This window comes from Bufo bufo, chromosome 9 (genome assembly GCF_905171765.1).
Source record: "Bufo bufo chromosome 9, aBufBuf1.1, whole genome shotgun sequence".
In the NCBI taxonomy this organism is placed as follows: Eukaryota; Metazoa; Chordata; class Amphibia; order Anura; family Bufonidae; genus Bufo; species Bufo bufo.
The window spans coordinates 156,154,036-156,171,808 of NC_053397.1; the positions used below are offsets into that span (position 1 = coordinate 156,154,036).

The 17,773-nt window shown below is 42.2% G+C and overlaps 1 protein-coding gene across 1 annotated transcript in view; it reads left to right on the forward strand.

Moving 5' to 3' along the window:
- The window catches only part of DMC1 (DNA meiotic recombinase 1), a 301,837-nt gene that overhangs the window by 105,035 nt on the left and 179,029 nt on the right, over positions 1 to 17,773 (forward strand). The window contains exons 7-8 of the mRNA XM_040408781.1: positions 2,478 to 2,565; positions 9,715 to 9,806. Of these exons, the coding sequence (XP_040264715.1) occupies positions 2,478 to 2,565; positions 9,715 to 9,806 (180 nt within the window). The remainder of the gene's footprint in view (positions 1 to 2,477; positions 2,566 to 9,714; positions 9,807 to 17,773) is intronic.

Below are 17,773 nucleotides of genomic sequence, written 5' to 3' on the forward strand. Positions count from 1 at the left end.
TCTATTGAACTGTCCTATTCTTGTCCATAAAACGGACCAGAATATAACATTTTCTATTTTTTGTGGGACCGTGCAGACAGCACACTGGAAGTGAATGGGTCCGCATCTAACCCTCAAAGAAATGAAGCAGAAGCAGACCAAAAATACGTCCTCAGATTTTAAAATCTATTCTGCAAATGTTTTCTGAATTCTATTTTGAGAGGTGAAAACTATGTTATATCCACTGTAATATGAAAACAATAATACGTGTAATACCATGTTTTTCACAGGTTTACACTTCATTTGCAGCCACTATAAAGGTTTCCTTAAGCATAAATAAGAAAGTAAGGGGTTATTTATCAAACTGGTGTAAACTGGAACAGATTCCTCCTTTCATTTTGGACAGCTCCTTTGGGAAATGAAAGGTGGAATCTGATTAGTTACTATAGGCAACTAAGCTAGTTCTACTTTACACTAGTTTGATAAATAGCCCCCCTAAGAATTTGGAGTTTTTCGGGCTAACGATATGGATGACCTATCCTCAAGATAGGTCATCAATATCAGATCGTTGGGTGCCCAACACCCAGCATTCCCACCGATCAGCTTTTAACTGCAGAAACCAGCACTAGAACTACCAATGAGAATGAAGCTGGAAGCACATCTCCGTTAAAAGTGCACTGGCTGTGCTAGGATATTGCAGTTCAGTTCCTATTGACAGGAATGGGAGCTGAGGTGCAGTAACCTGGCATGACCACTACATCTCACAGCTATGCTTCCAGCTCAATTCTCATTGGTATTTCCAGTGCTGGTGGCTGCCGGTAAAAAATGATCTGTGGGGGTCCCGGGTGTTGGACACCCAACGATCTGATTGATGACCGATCCTGAGGATAGGCTATCAGTATCGTTAGCTCGGGAAAACACCTTTAATTATCTTAAAAGAAGAATTATTTGCCACTACATCAATTGTTTAAAAGGAACCTGTCACAATGAAAATGCAGTTTAACCCTTTCGCTGGGACATTTTGCACCTCTTATAGGCAGGACAATTTTTGCAGTTTTGATGTACAAATAAAACCTAAATTGTAAAATAAAATCACACTAGCCCCTCATACTCATATATTTTCTAAAATTAGACACCCAGAACATTTTCAAAATGCCTGTCAGCACTTTATACACAGCGATACCTTCATGCAACTTTGTGTCATTATTCTAAAAAAAACTGCTAAAAAGTTGATTTTAGTGGGTAAAAGTGTGATCCAAGCAGAACGGTATATACACCACACCACTTAAAAATTAACGTTTAACACGTGCAGAGCTCATGCATACCACTTAGGCCTAAAGTTACGTACATATATCTTCATAAAATCACCAGAACTAGAAATATCAAAAATGTGGTTTTAATCTGGAAATATTAGCAACCTATAAAATACAGGGATTATGGTGCTTGAAAAGTGCAAAACCTATATATTTCCTGAAAGCAGACAGCCTGTTGATTGCAGTTGCCTTGATTCGCTGTTGACAACCATGTCCACCTTTAGGTAAGGGCTCATGCACACTCAACCGTATGTATTTTGCAGTCCGCAAAAAAACGGATCTGCAAAAAATACTGATGATGTCTGTGTGCATTCTGTATTTTGCGGGTCGGAACAGCTGGCCCTAATAAACCAGTCCTATCCTTGTCGGTAATGCGGACAATAATAGAACATGTTCTATTTTTTGGCGAAATGGACATACGGAAATGGAGTAACTTTAGTTTTTTTTTGCGGTCCTATTGAAATGAATGGTTTTGCATACGGTCTGCAAAAAAAAAGGGAACAGACATGGAAAGAAAATACGTTCGAGTAGATGAGCCCTAACTGTGTGACAAACAGAATATTATTATTTTTTTAAATGCAACACTAGTTACCGCTTCTAAAACCGTGCAGAACAGCGCTATACACTGCCCATATATATATATATGTATATATATATACTATATTGGAGGAAAGGTTGCCTACCTTTTCAGAGGATTTGCACCCTAACTACCCTTTTTTTTACTGTGCTGCTGTTGCTTTTTTGGTTTTTATGGGCTCCCAAGCTAGGCGCGGAAGCCTCTGCTTAGCATACTGATGTGAAGCCCGGTACGTGACCGAATCACAAGAAACAGAACTTGCCTTCGCGATGTAGCGCTAAGCAAGGGGATCATTGGAGCAAGGAAATACTTCAATGCTCCACTTTTACAAAGTAAAGGAGTGAAGGGGAGTTTATACCATTTTAACTGATTTTGTGTGGCATCAAAAAGTGCTGCGGGCATTACTGTTATAAAAACAATATGCTGTCATAAATCTACTGTTATAGTCCTAGACCTAGACATACTGCCATAAATCTAAGACTCATAACAAATAGGACTAGGACTTATAAAAATACATCAGACTTATTGGCCAAATGTGATATGAAACAAAGCTTAAAATATAACTACATCTGTTCAGTATTACTAATGTATTATTTTAATATTTCCAGTGACTGCCCAGCTTTCTGGACACAATGGATATTCTGGAGGAAAGGTCATATTTGTGGACACTGAAAATACATTGAATCCTTTATATTAGTGAAAATGATATTGCTGTGCCCAGTATTTTTGCATATTGTGTAAATTAGGCTACTTTCACACTAGCGTTTTGGCTTTCCGTTTGTGAGATCCATCATGGGCTCTCAGAAGCGGTCCAAAACGGATCAATTTTGCTCTAATGCATTCTGAATGGAAAAGGATCCACTCAGAATGCATCAGATGCAAGCTGCCTGCAACGTTTTGCTGTCCACCTGACAAAGCGAGGCCAAACTGATCCTGGCACACAATGTAAGTCAATGGGGACGGATCCGTTTTCTCTGACACAACCTGGCACAATAGAAAACGGATCAGTTTCCCTTTGACTTTCAATGGTGTTCAAGACGGATCCGTCATGGCTATAGAAGACATAATACAACCAGATCCGTTCATGATGGATGCATGCGGTTGTATTATTGTAATGGAAGCGTTTTTGCAGATCCATGACGGATCAGCAAAAAACGCTAGTGTGAAAGTAGCCTTATATATAACAGTATTATACAGTGGCCTCATGCATTAAAACAAAGTCATATTCATTCTTTCATTATCAAACATTATCAAAGATTTGGAATCAGTATGGTTAGTAAATGGACTTTTTCTGCTAGTCTTTTTCCATGTGCTTCCGGGTCCGTGCCTTCACGCCGTAAAAGAACATGTCCTATATTTCACCTCATCTTGCAGATCCAGGACCCATTGAGGTCAATGGTTCTGCATTGCGATGCGCAGTGTAAATGGTAGGTGCCTGTGTTTTTCTGACTTGAGATTTGCCGTCCGCAAGCGGCACACAGTCCCACGGTCATGTGAATGTTTAGAATGTTTTGTTTTGTATAAAAATGGACATGTATGTGTGTTTGTACTAAACAGTGGTGTGTATGGAGATGCAGTCCTTATAATTTTTTTACCTTTTGTAATGAAAGTATTACTTTAGAAAAATGTAACCATTCTTTCTTCCAGGTCAGACCAATGATTCACAGTAGAAGACAAAGCAGTATATGTGTCACATACATCCATGCAACAGTAGTAAATTTTGTACACATCAAATACAAATCACACCATTTTTGCACATTGATACCTCCAGTCAATTTTTTTTTTTATGATTGTGGCCACACGGCTGCCTCGCATACATGTTGAATTGTAAATCCTTTCAATAGCTAGAGTAGAGGTCTACAACCTTAAGCACTCCTGCTATTGTGAAATTACAACTCTCAGTACTCTGTGCTCTGCGCTGATGAGGGGAAATCACCCCGAAACAGCTGTCTGCAGATAAGGTTCTGGCTTATTTAACCCCTTAAGGACGCAGGGCGTACCGGTACGCCCTATTTCCCGAATCCTTAAGGAATTTAAATCGCTATTCCGGCGCCGCGGGGGTTAATCGGACCGGGATGCCGGCTGAAATCATTCAGCTGGCATCCTGTCACAACGCCAGGGGGGGTCATGTGGGGTCTGTGTCAATTCAGACCTGCGGTTTGCTGCGCTTTCTGCAGTTTCTGATCAGAAACTTTAGTGTCCCTAAAATATAGATTTTGCACCCCTGCATGATTTTTTCCCGGCGGGTGGTGCAGGGGTGGGGGAGTTGTGGGCGGTGCGGGAGGCGGGCGGTGTGGCAGACGGGATCGCGATCCCCCGCCCGCCTCCTCTTGAAAATTTGTTGGTGTACAGTGGGTATACCAGGGTGTCAGCACATTGTGCAGATGTCAGCCATTTAACCCTTTCCATACCGCGGTCTGTACGGACCGCGGTATGGAAAAAGTTAACAGTAAGAGGGAGCTCCCTCCCTCTCCCATCGGGGGGCTGCTGTGCCTTTGCCCCCAGACAGCTCCCCTCCTTACCCTTCCCCGTCTGCGAAGTTCTGACCACTACTGAGCAAACGGGGAAGGTTTCCATGGCAACAGGACGCCTTCTCAGGCATCATGCTGTCCATGTTGCTGAACAGATCTGTGCTAAAGGCAGAGATCTGTTCAGAGAAAGTGTAAGTAAAATACAGTACAAAACACTATATAGTGTACTGTACTGTATTATACAGACATCAGACCCACTGGATCTTCAAGAACCAAGTGGGTCTGGGTCAAAAAAAAAGTTAAAAAAAAGTTAAAATCAAAAAACACATTTATCACTGATTAAAAATGAAAAAAATAAAATTCCCTACACATGTTTGGTATCGCCGCGTCCGTAACGACCTGATCTATAAAACGGTCATGTTACTTTCCCCGCACGGTGAACGCCATAAAAATAAAAAAATAAAAACTATGAGGAAATTGAAATTTTGCCCACCTTACTTCCCAAAAAAGGTAATAAAAGTGATCAAAAAAGTCGCATGTACGCCAAAATAGTACCAATCAAACCGTCATCTCATCCCGCAAAAATCATACCCTACCCAAGATAATCGCCCAAAAACTGAAAAAACTATGGCTCTTAGACTATGGAAACACTAAAACATGATTTTTTTTTTGTTTCAAAAATGAAATCATTGTGTAAAACTTAAATAAATAAAAATAAAGTATACATATTAGGTATCGCCGTGTCCGTATCGACCGGCTCTATAAAAATATCACATGACCTAACCCCTCAGGTGACCACCGTAAAAAAATAAAAACGGTGTAAAAAAAGCCATTGTTTGTCATCTTACGTCACAAAAAGTGTAATAGCAAGCGATCAAAAAGTCATATGCACCCCAAAATAGTGCCAATAAAACCGTCATCTCATCCCACAAAAAATGAGACCCTACTTAAGATAATCGCCCAAAAACTGAAAAAACTATGGCTCTTAGACTATGGAGACACAAAAACATTTTTTTTTGTTCTAAAAATGAAATCATTGTGTAAAACTTACATAAATAAAAAAAATTGTATACATATTAGGTATCGCCGCATCCGTGACAACCTGCTCTATAAAATTACCACATGATCTAACCTGTCAGATGAATGTTGTAAATAACAAAAAAAAAAAGTGCCAAAAAATCTATTTCTTGTTACCTTGCCGCACAAAAAAGTGTAATATAGAGCAACCAAAAATCATATGTACCCTAAACTAGTACCAACAAAACTGCCACCCTATCCCGTAGTTTCTAAAATGGGGTCACTTTTTTGGAGTTTCTACTCTAGGGGTGCATCAGGGGGGCTTCAAATGGGACATGGTGTCAAAAAAAACTGTCCAGCAAAATCTGTCTTTCAAAAACCATATGGCATTCCTTTCCTTCTGCGCCCTGCCGTGTGCCCGTACAGCAGTTTACGACCACATATGTGGTGTTTCTGTAAACTACAGAATCAGGGCCATAAATAATGAGTTTTGTTTGGCTGTTAACCCTTGCTTTGTAACTGGAAAAAATATATAAAAATGGAAAATCTGCCCAAAAAGTGAAATTTTGAAATTGTATCTCTATTTTCCATTAAATCTTGTGCAACACCTAAAGGGTTAACAAAGTTTGTAAAATCAGTTTTGAATACCTTGAGGGGTCCAGTTTCTTAGATGGGGTCACTTTTATGGAGTTTCTACTCTAGGGGTGCATCAGGGGGGCTTAAAATGGCACATGGTGTCAAAAAAACAGTCCAGCAAAATCTGGCTTCCAAAAACCATACAGCGCACCTTTCCCTCTACGCCCTACTGTGTGCCCGTACAGTAGTTTACGGCCACATATGGGGTGTTTCTGTAAACGGCAGAGTCAGGGCAATAAAGATACAGTCTTGTTTGGCGGTTAACCCTTGCTTTGTTAGTTGAAAAAATGGGTTAAAATAGAAAGTTAGGCAAAAAAATGAAATTCTCTAATTCTCAAATTTCATCCCCATTTGCCAATAACTCTTGTGCAACACCTAAAGGGTTAACGAAGTTTGTAAAATCAGTTTTGAATACCTTGGAGGGGTGTCGTTTATAGAATGGGGTCATTTTTGGGCGGTTTCTATTATGTAAGCCTCGCAAAGTGACTTCAGACCTGTAGTGGTCCCTAAAAATTGGGTTTTTGTAAATTTCTGAAAAATTTCAAGATTTGCTTCTAAACTTCTAAGCCTTGTAACATCCCTAAAAAATAAAATATAATTCCCAAAATGCTACAAACATGAAGTAGACATATGGGGAATGTAAAGTCATCACAATTTTTGGGGGTATTACTATGTATTACAGAAGTAGAGAAACTGAAACTTTGAAGTACAATATGTGACGAAAAAACAATCTCAGAACGGCCTGGGTAAGTCAAAGCGTTTTAAAGTTATCAGCACTTAAAGTGACACTGGTCATATTTGCAAAAAATGGCCAAGTCCTTAAGGTGAAATAGGGCTGAGTCCTTAAGGGGTTAATATCAGAGTCATGTCTCAAGGCCTGTTCAAAGGGTAGAACATTGACTTATAGGATAGCTGCCTTACATCTGGTGGAATTAGAGGCACAGTTTGTTGAGAGCTCATTTACATCCCTTTCTTACTACAACTCCTACACACTCTATTTACTTCTATAGGAGTTTCGAGAACAGCCGGGTGAGTGTGCATGCTAGGAATTCTAGTTTCAAATTAGCTGGAGTGCCGGGGGTCTTGTTTAAAAGCTGAAAATCTAAGCTTTAAATTAAGTTCTGGATTGGAAAGGAGAGCTGCAGCCACCTGCAGCTCTCACATGGACACATTTCTAAGGGCTGTACAGATGTAGAAGCGTTAACAGATGCTTAACTAGATACGTTAAGTAAACTAGTTGTGTTAAACCTACACCTTCAGTTACTTTTCATTGGCTTTTGTTACAGGATATCACGATGAGCTAAGAAGTTTTTTAGGTTAAGAGTTTGTGTGTTAACTCTACTACGTCTGTAATTCCCCACGACACTTCATGCACCTTTGCTCCTCCTGCTTAGGCAAGGGGGTACAGAATGACTTGGGCCTGCCCTTAGGGCACTTAACTGCTTATTTGCATATGAATTAAAATTACTTTTTTTTCTCCAGAATAAAGCAACAGATCTCTAAATGAAAGGTATTGTTACATTCAGCTGAGCTAACCATACAAAGCATTATGTCTGCTTGACAGTAAACTTCCTGGGAACAGGCTGCTTTTAAATTTGGTCAACTTAAAGGGATTTTCCTGGTTTTCTATATTGAAGACTTACCTTTAGAATAGGACATCAGTCTGTGACCGGTGGGTGTTCACCTCCTGGCACCCCCGCCGATCAGCTATTTGAAGAGGCTAAGGCGCTCTGGTAAGTGCTGCAGTCTTCTTGCACAATACCAAGAACATCACCATCCATAGTATAGCAATTATGCTTAGTATTGCAGCTCAGCCCCATTTACTTGAAACTAGGCCATGTGACCGAATAATGTAACATCACTTGCCTAGGAATAGGCCGCAGTGTCTTATTAAACAGCTGATCGGTGAGGGTTTCAGTAGTTGGACCTCCACCGATCAGATATTAATGACCTATTTTAAGGAAAGACCATAAATATAGATCACTCTGAAAACCCTTTTAAAACTAAACCAGGGAGACAATGGGCCAATTTTATTACAGTGGTGTTTGCTATGTGATAGATTTGGTGCATCTTGCTAGACCCCCTTCATATACGTCCAACAACCTGGTTCAGTTCCCCTTTGGCATGAAGTAGAAAACGCTGAAGGGGAACTAAAGCCAGAACTTATCCAATGCTTTTCTATGAGATGGTTCACATACATTCGGTGCATCAGTGGGGATGCCAGATTCCAAATAGTGCTGGACAGAAAAATGCTGCATGCTCAGTTTTACTTTGTGGCACTGTCAGTGGATAGATGCTGGGTCTATGCACTTAAGTGCAGTACACATATATCAGTTGTGTCCAGTCCTGGCTTAAAATAGCTGGACAGAGATATAGGGAAAAAAGAAGAGGGGATTAGTCACAAACTCTCTGGTGTCTAGAGAGTCTGGGATATCCAGGCAGGGCGCCAAGAGGAACGGACCGTTAGGTGGTGATATGATGTATCTAGGGTCCAAAATATATTTCGGATGAATACTTATTGATTTTTATTATTGTTGTTGTTCTTTTTTGTATATATTTATTAATATATTTTTTTGTGTGTAGGATGTTAAAGGCTGCCACAGGTGTAATGTCCAGATAGAATCAATCTAAAGTGGACATGGTGCATGAAGGAAAAAACAAAACAAAAGAAAAAAGGAACCTGTATACGGCGCCAAATCCCTCAGAGGTAGTCAGCTGCTTAATTTAGAATGGTAGAACAGTGGGTAATGGAGTGTCAAAACCAGCCGTCGTCTCATTCACTATTGAAAAATCCCAGATGCTTGTGCAACCAAGCAGGGTTACTTTTAGAATTAAATAGTGATGGTGAATTAAAGGTGGTATATTAGAAATACTATATTAAAAGTAGTATATTAAAAATAGTATATTAAAAATGCCCCAGTGGGAATTTTTCAATCAAGGTATTCCCTCTAGAAAAGAGTTTTCTAAAATGCAATATTTAGAAATGGAAATTTTCAAGTAAAAAAACTTTAGAGTAAGAAAACTCACTTCACCCAGGAGGGGCAGGGTGGGATAAAGCACATAACACCCACTCTGCTTCCTCCTGCGCCTGGGTCGCCTAAACGATCGTCTGGAAATAAACGGCAGTCACAGCTGGAACGTCTGGTAAATTTCCTCTTTATTAGCACAGGGTAGGGTAAAGGTAAAAGTGGGCTCAACGCGTTTCGGGGTCACCAAGGATCCCCTTCATCAGGAGCAACAGGAGTATACAGGTTCCTTTTTTCTTTTGTTTTGTTTTTTCCTTAAAATAGCTGGCCAGACACAACTGATATTAGGCCTTAGACATGTTTCCTCTTGGTTGGCTTCCTTTAGCCCAATGTTTTTTTTAAACCACACCTCTTTTGTAAGCCACCTACCCCACTTTTCTAGACACTTTTGCAACAAGTATCTAAAACATAATAAATATGACATAGGAATGTACATTTTTTTTGTCACAAATGAAGCCAGAATTCTGGCACATTCACCATAGTAAATCTCCACCATATTTTCACAACAATTCGTATATTGTTTTTGTCTTTTCATACAGTTTCACACTGCTAAAATTCTTTAGTATGATTTCATGCATGCCCTAGAATTTCGCCCTAGAATGTTTGTTATATTCTTATCCTGTTTCCTTTCCATTTTGATGCATCATAAAAATAATATTCTTTCATAAATGACCATTCCTTAACAAAATATGTAGCCGCCCAGATCGTCTTCGAGATATAGCTGATCGGTTTGGAGTGGACCATGATGCAATGCTTGACAATGTGTTATATGCCCGGGCTTATACAAGTAAGAGACAATCCTTAATTTTACCATTCTGAAAAGCAATTCCATATATATATGATAAAAGAAATATATCAGCAAAAAAATACAGTAAATCTCAATAGAACAAACTTGATGTCAGCGTGCTACAGTGGACAAAGCATTATAATAGTGAGAAAAAAAATGTCCATAAATTAAGCTAGGCTAGGAAGCTTTGACCAACCATGATGAGCTGTTATCTCTAGAGTAGGCAACAAGTTCGTAATAGGGCATACAGATACATATTGTGTAAAGCAGATAACCCTTGAGCATTTTAGCCCTTAGGGTATATTTACATACAGATCCAGATTTACTAATCTATAAATAGTGTAAATCAAGACAGGCTGTGTAGACCTGCACCAGATTTATCACAGTGAATCAGGCTGAATGATAAATGTGGCACAGGGATGGACCCATTTGTTTAGCTCTGTACAAACTATTTGCTGGACTGCTTCAAGAGAGAATTTTACATCAGAATTGTGGCATGATTTTGGCGCAGAATGGAACATGTACCCTTTCCAGAGAGGGCCCACCCCCTTCCAGTAAGCCCCACTCCCTTTTTGGGCAAGTCAGAAACAATGTAGAACCCCTAGTTGCTTTAAGATTGTGCCAATTTGCACCAATTTTTAAACAGATTTTAGGCACAGACACATTTGAAAATCTGGACCACAGTGTATCTGTTGGTTTGGGGGTGTTTGTTTTGGCAGTTTTCAGGGTTTCATTTTTAGGATTAAAAAAATGATATATGCAGCAGCAAGATGTCTGTGGGAAAATACCAAAATTGGGGTAGATTTACTAATCAGACAGACAGTCTAAAGATGCACCAAATTTTTACAGTGGCTCACACTGTCTGAAAAATGTGGTGCAGGAATCAACACTTGTCTATGCTTATACCAGCTATTAGTTGGATATCTTTGAAACAGAATTTGGTGCCAAAATTTTGGCAGAAGTAGGCTGCGCTTTTTTCAATAATTCACATCTCTTCATCAAGAGGTTAGCAATGGATTATTTTTTGGTTGCACATGGCATGCTGATGTCTAGCCCTTTCAATCAAGGGGAAGGGCAGTGTGCAGAACACAGGGATTGTTACAAAGTAGTGTTCCAAGGGTTCAGCCCCGACCCCTCGTGCTTAAACTTCCTCATTTCCATATGAATAAAAACGCTGATATTTCTGCAGCTGTTTAGCATACAGACAAAAGAAAGGTATCCTTTTACTTAATTATGATTAGCCCTAACAGGCAGTATGCCTGGTTAAATAAGGTTGATCATGCTGACAAAGCCTCTTTAACCTGTTGTGGACACATGACGTACCGGTACGTCATGATGTACCGGTACTTAAGGACACATGACGTACCGTTACGTCATGTGTATTTCCGATCACCTCCGTGCGGCGGGCGGTGATCGGAACTGGGTGCCTGCTGAAAAAACCCCCGTATCAGCGATTGCGGCAAACCGCAGGTCAATTCAGACCTGCGGTTTGCTGTGTTACCGGGTTATTCGGGACTTTGGTGACCCGATAACCCAGAACAGGATGGTGATCGGTGGTGTGATAATACACCACCAATCACCATCCTGCGATCCTGAGAGGTGATGGTGACATCACCTCTCAGGATCGCTTCTGATTGGCTGCAGGGGCGGGCGGGAGGTTTAACTTGATGTAGCTCTCCTCTCCTCCTCCTTTCTGTGTCCGGGAGCGGGGAGAGAGGAGCCTTCATCGCATCTGTGCCCAGCAACCCCCCATCTGTGCCCAGCACCCCCTTCTGACCCGCCACAGTGCCATCTGGCACTAAAAGGTACTTAGGGAAAGGTTAGGTTAGGCAGGGATATTCAGGGAAAGTTTAGTGAAAAGATAGTTTGATTGTTGCATCACCCTAATTGGGTGTCTGACCCAAGACCCCCCAGGGTGCTGCAGCTTGCCCCCCCCCCCCCCCCACCCACACACACACACATTTTTTGTGGCGCAAGTAGTTATTTTTATTTTTTTCCATCGTACTCTGACTGTGGCCGGCACTCTTAGCGTCCGGCCGCTGTTAGTGCATCGCACACCCCACCGCTGATCAGCTTCGGACGGCTGACCAGCGAGTTTGAATTTTATTTTTTATTTTTTTTTCATTTTTTGGCCTTTTTTTATTTTATTTTTTATTTTTTTGTTAGTTTTAGGGATAAGTACGCGAACACCCCCACACGCACACACACTAAATAAAGATTTCCGTACACACACGCACACACACACTCCCCTATGGCCCTCTGGACGTTCTCGGCCGAGGAGGCATACGCCCAGCTTGCTTCCGACTCCGAGAGCCCCAGTTTCCTTTTGTCATCTGCGTCCTCCTCATCATTTAGTGATGATGATGAGCCCCCAAGGCGGTGGAGACGCCGCCAGGCGGAGCAAGGGGACTGCCATGCCAGGGATCCTGTGGCCCACACTAGTACGAGCAGCTCTGGGGCTTGTACTAGTTTTCCGGCCCACCAGTTAAGTCCACCGGAGCCCCCTACCGGTGAACTTGCATGGTGTACCCCAGAGCATTTTGAGCCTGTGATTCCTGATTTTGTTGGCCAAGCAGGAATCCAGATTCCCACAGTGGGCTTTACTGGATAGGACTATTTGAGTCTTTTTTTCAGTGACCACTTTGTGAATCTGATGGTGGAGCAAATGAACGTGTTCGCCCAACAGTTCATTGCTCAACACCCGGGCTCCTTTTTGGCTAGGGCCGGTGGGGACGTCCTCTACCAGACCCCACTTTACAGTACGGCCATGACAAGTACCCGGTTTGAGGCCATCTGGAAATGCCTGCATTATGCAGATAATGCAGCATGTCCCCCCCCCCCAAGGTGATCCTGCCTATGACCGCCTGTACAAATTCAGGCCGGTCATCGATCACTTTGGGGCCAAATTTTTGGAGGTCTATGTACCTGGAAGGGAAGTCGCGGTTGATGAGTCTCTCATTGCTTTCAAGGGGAGACTCATTTTCCGCCAGTATGTTCCCTCTAAGCGGGCGAGGTATGGCGTGAAGCTGTACAAACTTTGGGTACAGGGTACACTTACAAGTTTCGTGTGTACAAGGGGCGAGATTCCCATATTCAACCCCCAGAATGTCCCCCCACTCTGGGTGTTAGCGGGAAACTTGTGTGGGACCTTATGCACCTGATAAAGCAGCCCTAAATTAGAGCATTTGAGATACACTCTGGTGCTCCAAATCAATGTACCCCCAGGGGGTTAATATCCACGCGTGGTTGAGAGAATAGACACTGACACAGAAGCTGGTCAAAGCAATCTCTAATTTATTACAGAAAGTAAGTGGTATATGTATCTTCAGAAAAGGGCAGTACTTTCTGAGGCCCAGGCATTATTCCATTGGCTCAAAAGGAATAAGAGAGAGGAGATAACACCCTGGCATCTGCGCACTGGGCCCTACTTTGGAATGTGAACTAATGTAAACATCTGGTTACTGTCGCCATTTTGTAATGGCTTCTATTCTAACAATAATACTGCATACGTAATTTGTGACACTTCAAAGAGGTGCTTCTCTATAGGCAGTGAATATTATATACATATCATCGAGCCATATGATTGGCTTATGCACTCCTTCACACTCTATATACCTCCCTTGGGACACCTGTACAAGGATGAGAAAACAGACACTTCTCACAGCGCAGCTCTTTGCCGCCCCCCCCCCCCTCTCTCTCCTCCAGCCTTGAAACAAAGAGGGGGGTGGGGAAGCACTTGAAAAAAAAAAAGTTAACTCATTACAGTCCTAGAGATACAAAATATATAGAATAAAATGTACACATCTTTAACAGTCCCCCCTTGAATTTCATTCTCTCCCTAAACCTAAACATCTGTCCCAATGCTCCGACATCCTCTTCACCAGCTTCCACGACAAGCCATGCCTAGCGAACAGCCTCCCGTGACACTGGATTTGAGCACGGGGAAGTCAGATGATCTTTCCCTAACTGGCGTTGACATTATATGGGGAGACTGGAGGTCATCAATGCTCCTGATTTTCTGGATCGATGTTTTTATACAATTTTTCCATATTCTTTTGAGTCATGATCAACAGTCACACAAGGGAAAACCAGTCTCAACACTTCCTTGAAATCAATCCAATTATGCTTTTCTTTGAGCTTCACTGTGCTTGTGGTCAACAACACTCGGAATGGACCATCAAACCAAGGTTTTAGGACTTTTCTAACGTGTCTTTTACTACCACCCATTCTCCAGACACAAGTGGGTGGGTTCCTGGTACTTTATCAAAACCTGGAAGTGAAGCAAAAACTCGAAAATGTACTTTAGTCAAATGCTTGTACAAAACTGATCACATAAACTGTCAGACAACCATGTTGCATCTGAAGCTGCTGTGGGAAATAAAATCCTCTCCTAGGGGCTGACCCAAAAAGGACCTTATAGGGACAAAGGCCTGTCTCACGGTTAGGTGTATACTTTACTAAAAGAGGGCTACCAGCAGGCACTGTATTGGGCTTTTTGAATCTTTTAACTTTAGTGTCCCGTTCAGTTCCTTTCCCCTACTCTACTGCTGCTTTGTGGATGGTACTAAGCATGTAAGGCCTGTCCTACACCCAAAACCTGCATCATCTCCTGCCTCACTTCACCTGTGAAGTGAACACCTGTGTCACTTTCAATGATCTAAGGTTCCCCACAACTTCGGCATAATCTTCTTTACTTCTTTGGGTACGGTTTTGGCCATCCTGAAAACAAGTCATCACATATCAATACATACTCATACATGCCCACCTTGGGTAGTTAAAGGTAGTTTGCAAACGTTGAAACAGATACAAAAAGCAAGACGTGTTTCTTGGGTACCTTAACCATCTTGCCCACGTTGTTCTGGGCACAAATCATTTATCCTTGAGTATGTCTGACTGTTACAGTGCTGAACCCTGGGGCTTACCATATGCTACGTACTAAATCACACATAGCAGTTTTTGTCTGGTGCATCACTCCATGGGTTGCCTGTGCCATCGTGGAGTAGAGGGACCTGGGAAGGTAAAGTTTCCCTTCTTATTTGTAGTCCCCCCTTTTCCATCCACCAGTCCCTTTCCTCCTTCCCCATCTGGTTCTGTAAGGTCTTAAGAACTTTCGGGAGACAGGAGGAGTTATTTCAGGGACCTGAACTGTGGCCACTTAAGACAGGGTTAGCAGGGTTCTGCTTAGGTAATTTGGCAGCCATTTTTGCCGCCTGATCTGCCGTGGCTTTCCCCTTTGTGGCTTTCCCCTTTGCCTCCTCTGCATCTTTTTACAGTGGCCTTTCGTTGCTATCATCACCTCTCATGTTAGTGACAAAAGGGCTTCCATCAGAGACCTCACTGCTTCCCCATTTTCGATGGGTTTACCTGAAGCGATCAAGGAGTCTCTGGCTTTCCATATGGGCCCATAGTCATGGGCTATCCCAAAAGCACACTTGGAATCAGTGTAAATGTTGGCTGTTTTTCCATCTGCATATCTGCAAGCCATCTTCAGAGTCTTTTAGCTCCACTTCTTGAGCAGACATGTGTGGTAGTTCACGTTTAATCACCACTGCCCAACCTGTGTAGTACCTGCCATCCTGGCCATACCTCGATCCATCCACAAAGAGCACATGATCTAGATTACCTAATGGCTGATTTACCAAATCCCACTACCTCTTGTGACATCATCTGCAAACAGTCAGGATCCTCTTCCTTTGAATCTGGAAGAAAAGTTTAAAGTGCGGTGTCCTAACTCTTCCCTCCCCCCTTGATCCAGAGGCAACAGGGTGGCTGGGTCCAAAATATTACACCTTTGGAGAGCAACATTGTCAGGCAACCAAATGGAACACTGCATTCTCAAATAACGGGCAACAAAACAATCATTTGGATTGTACGTTCATGAGGATAGATGTAATATCACCATCACTTTGTGGTTCAGAACTATCTCAGAGCTTTCATCAAGCATAGCTAGTACAACTACTACAGCTCTGATGCAGAAAGGGGCACCTCTGGCCACGGGATCAAGTCTAACTGAATAATATGCTAAGGGGCGTTATTGCTGGCCATGCAGTTGGGTGAGGACAGCTGAGTCATGGCCACTCACTTCATTAAAAATACAATCTAAATGTAATAATCTGATAGGCCCAGTGTGGGGGAACACAAAATTGCCAGCTCTAGGCATAAAAAGAATCTACCACCTCATCTGTGAGGCGGTAGGGACTAAAGGACAAATCAATCACAGTGGAGTGAGTAGGGGTAATGGGAACCTGAGCCAACAAGGTGTGTGTATTGGGCACGATGTGGGTGTTAGAAACTGTGGCTTCATTAACGGCATGTAGGTCATGTACCATCCAATGGTGAGTGGTTTTGCTTTTCTCAGCTTCTGGGAGTACTGATACAAACATGGACCAGGGAATTTTATCACTAATGGCCAACAAACAAAGTTCCTGGTCGTTGAGGGCACCTGTAAGCTTCACAGTGCTGTCCTCCTGATATGAGATACTAGCATGTACTTTTGCAAGCAAATATGCACCCAGGAGGCAACAAGGGGCGTTACCACTGACCAGCAAACGGGCAAGCGCATCTTGGTTAGGGGCAAATCTAATATGGATGGTTTCTGTTGAAAAGGGAGCGTACTACTTTCCCATCCACTTCTACCCAAAGACTGGTGTCCTTGGGGAGTAAATCAGGGGAGGCCATGTTTGCTGTGCACAACTGTCTTGGCTGCTCCAGTATCAATCAAAAACGGGACTACTTCTTTATCACCCAGAGTGAGGGATATCATTGGGCCAAACTGAATCTGCTTAAAAATGTTTAAAAGTAGAGCTGATACTGGATTTCCTGTTTCCTAATCTTGATCTAACTCCCCCTTACCTGTCTTTGTGTTCTCCTTATGACAAAAAAAAACATGGGTGTCTGTGGGGACGGACAGTGATCCGGGCATGGTCAACATAGAATACAATCCTCTCGTGTGGTGTGGACGAGGAGTACCACACACACCACAACATTCTCTCTTCTGGGATCTGGGTCCCACAGTCTCTGCAGGCCCATCATAGGGTAGCAGACTTACTTTTTCCTCACTTCAATGAGGCGTTTGACATCAGAGCTGAAGCAATGCCAAAGGAACACTACCTATGGTTGGCACCACTGAACCACCCAATGCTGCTTGATGTTACTCTGCATTTTGGCTTACAGAAGTATCCAACTTTCCCTATCGCGGAATTAATAGACTGGAAAACAGGACTTCTCATCTTCCATGGGAGTGTCTTATAACTAGGGGATGGGCACAAGGGCTGTCGTTGTCTGTAACGTCCACCCCTATCCTCCTCCCTCCGCTCTGAGTCATCTAAATCCACCCCTTTCAGTCGGACGCTGTGGTCCTCCTTTTGTCCGTCAGTAGTGTGCCAGCTGTCCATTAGAACAGAGCTCTGATGTTTAGCACAACATGTAACACGTAACTTCAAACATTGAAACAAACAGATCTGACAATACAGACATGAACACACAAAGGGCCCATAAGAAACTTTTCATTGACTTCAATTTAAAAAAAATGTACAGCTCAATCAAAACTGTTGGCACCAATAAAAAAACTAAAATCTTCCAAGAAAAATTAAATTAAATAAAATCCTCAATGCGCATATTATTTAAAAAACAAATATCGTACTCCATACACATTCACATTTTCATGTACTCATTTTCACAAACAGCTCATAACCACGCCCTTATGCATAAAATATGAATTGCATTCACAGCTCTGCTAAAACATCCATCAGTCTTCACACATTTTCGACTCAACTACAACTCAAAGCCACACCCATTCACATTCCACTGAATCATTTATGTCTTCCAACCCAGCCACATAGATACTTTGTTTCATCCCAAAACTTGCAGCACAGACAAACACAGCTTTCCTGGAAACAGATAGCCACACCACACCCAGAATTGCTGATGGTCTGTCGCCGTTATGCTGTTTTCCAATGTCTTCTGGT